The sequence below is a fragment of the Pteropus medius genome, unplaced genomic scaffold (assembly GCF_902729225.1).
Source record: "Pteropus medius unplaced genomic scaffold, Ma_sr-lr_union100, whole genome shotgun sequence".
Classification (NCBI taxonomy): Eukaryota; Metazoa; Chordata; class Mammalia; order Chiroptera; family Pteropodidae; genus Pteropus; species Pteropus medius.
The window spans coordinates 10881315-10882981 of NW_024349799.1; the positions used below are offsets into that span (position 1 = coordinate 10881315).

The 1667-nt window shown below is 61.4% G+C and overlaps 1 protein-coding gene across 1 annotated transcript in view; it reads right to left on the reverse strand.

Moving 5' to 3' along the window:
• Positions 1-6: 6 nt before the first annotated feature.
• CDK5R1 (cyclin dependent kinase 5 regulatory subunit 1) overlaps positions 7-1667 on the reverse strand; it is a 2453-nt gene continuing 792 nt past the window's right edge. The window contains exon 2 of the mRNA XM_039885994.1: positions 7-1627. Coding sequence (XP_039741928.1) covers positions 542-1465 — 924 coding nt within the window. The 5' untranslated portion in view covers positions 1466-1627 and the 3' untranslated portion in view covers positions 7-541. The remainder of the gene's footprint in view (positions 1628-1667) is intronic.

The following is a 1667-nucleotide window of genomic DNA, read 5'->3' on the forward strand; positions in this document are numbered from 1 at the left end:
CGGCCAAACAGCAGGACACAATCTTTGCATCCGTCCGGCTTCTCCTCAACTGAAGCAGCATCTTGCCTCACAACCCGACGTGCAGCTCAGTCAAGGCAGCCCACTCCAGAAGCTTCTAGGAGAATGGACAACCCCAAGCAGAGGCCAGAAAAGGGCCCCCAACCAGAAGTGCCAATTCCTCCCTGGGCCAGCTGGCCAGGGCCTTTCTCCAGCTCCCAGGCAGCGAGCAGCAGACAGCCTCACCTGCCCTGGTCCAGCAAGGGCACAGGCGGCAGAGGCAGGTCAGTCCTTTGAAGTCCCCAAAGTGGGAGGGCATGGGTCTGGGTGGCTCTGAATACGTCTTCTGGGTTTTGCACAAGGTTCAGGAGTTCAAAAGCGCCCAAAGTTCCAGGCAGGGCTGAAGAAAACCCCAAGGAGAGAAGGGGGGCCGGGAGAGGCCCTTTGTGGCTTTGATAGACACATACTGTACATAAAATCTGATTTGTTTAATAAACTTTTAAAAATGAATTGAATCCTTGAGCCATGATGCAGGCTACAGGGCTCACCGATCCAGCCCTAGGAGAAGCCGCTTCTTGTCCTCCTGGCCACTCTCGTTCTTCAGGTCGGAGAATACCTGTGTGAAGTAGTGTGGGTCGGCATTGATCTGCAGCATCTTGGAGCTCATGAGGTTGATGACGGAGAGGCAGCGGTCCCAAAAGGCCTCCTTGCAGCTCTCCACCAGGAAGGGCTTGAGTGGGTAGGAGATCTCGTTGCCCATATAGGAATAGGAGAGGTACAGGCAGGTCAGCAGCACGGCCTGGAGCTCGTGGTCAGAGCCCACCTCGGAGGAGATCACGTCCCTACAGAGCATGTAGAGGAAGACCACGTTGGCCGGTGTGATGAAGCCCTGGTCCTGCCAGCCCTGCAGAAGCAGCGAGCGGTCCACGCTGCGCAGCCAGAGCACAGGGTCCGTAGGGGACAGGTGCTTCAGGCGGTAGCACCGGCGGCAGAGAAACTCGCCCAGGCAGCGCAGCAGCTCGCTGGTGGACGCCTGGACGATGACTCGCTTCGGCGTCCCCGCGGAGGTGACGGCAGGGTGTGGGGCCTTCTTGACGGAGGAGGAGACCCCGGTTTGGGAGCCCGAGAGCTGGCTCGCAGGGGGGACGGGCGGCTGGGCCGGTGGGGGCTGGGCGAACGTGGACAGGTTGGCGCACGACAGCGACTTCTTCAGGTTCTCATTGTTGAGGTGCGTGATGTTGTTCTGGTAGCTGCTGTTGGGCTGCACCTTCTTGGAGTTCTTTTTCTTGGCCGACACGGCCACGATCCTCTTCCAAGGCAGCACAGAGATGATAGAGTGCCGCTTCAGGTTCTTGTCCTTGGCGTTCTTGCTGTTCTGCACGGCCGTGTAGTGGCCCACCGTGGCCGCGCCATCCTCAAACAGCGTGGCCTTGCGGTAGCTGGGGGACAGGGACAGCACCGTGCCCATGGTGCCGCTGCGCGCCGGGCGGGGGCCCGCGCCCCTGCGCGCCCAGCCTGCCGGCCAGAGGGAAAAAACAGCTCACCGAGCCCGCGGCGGCCCAGGGAAGGAGGCGGGGGATCTCCGGGGGGCGCGGGGGATCTCCGGGGGGCGCGTGCTGCCCCTTCGGATCTGCGTGGAAAACAAGATGGTTCTCAGCACCAGGCGGGGC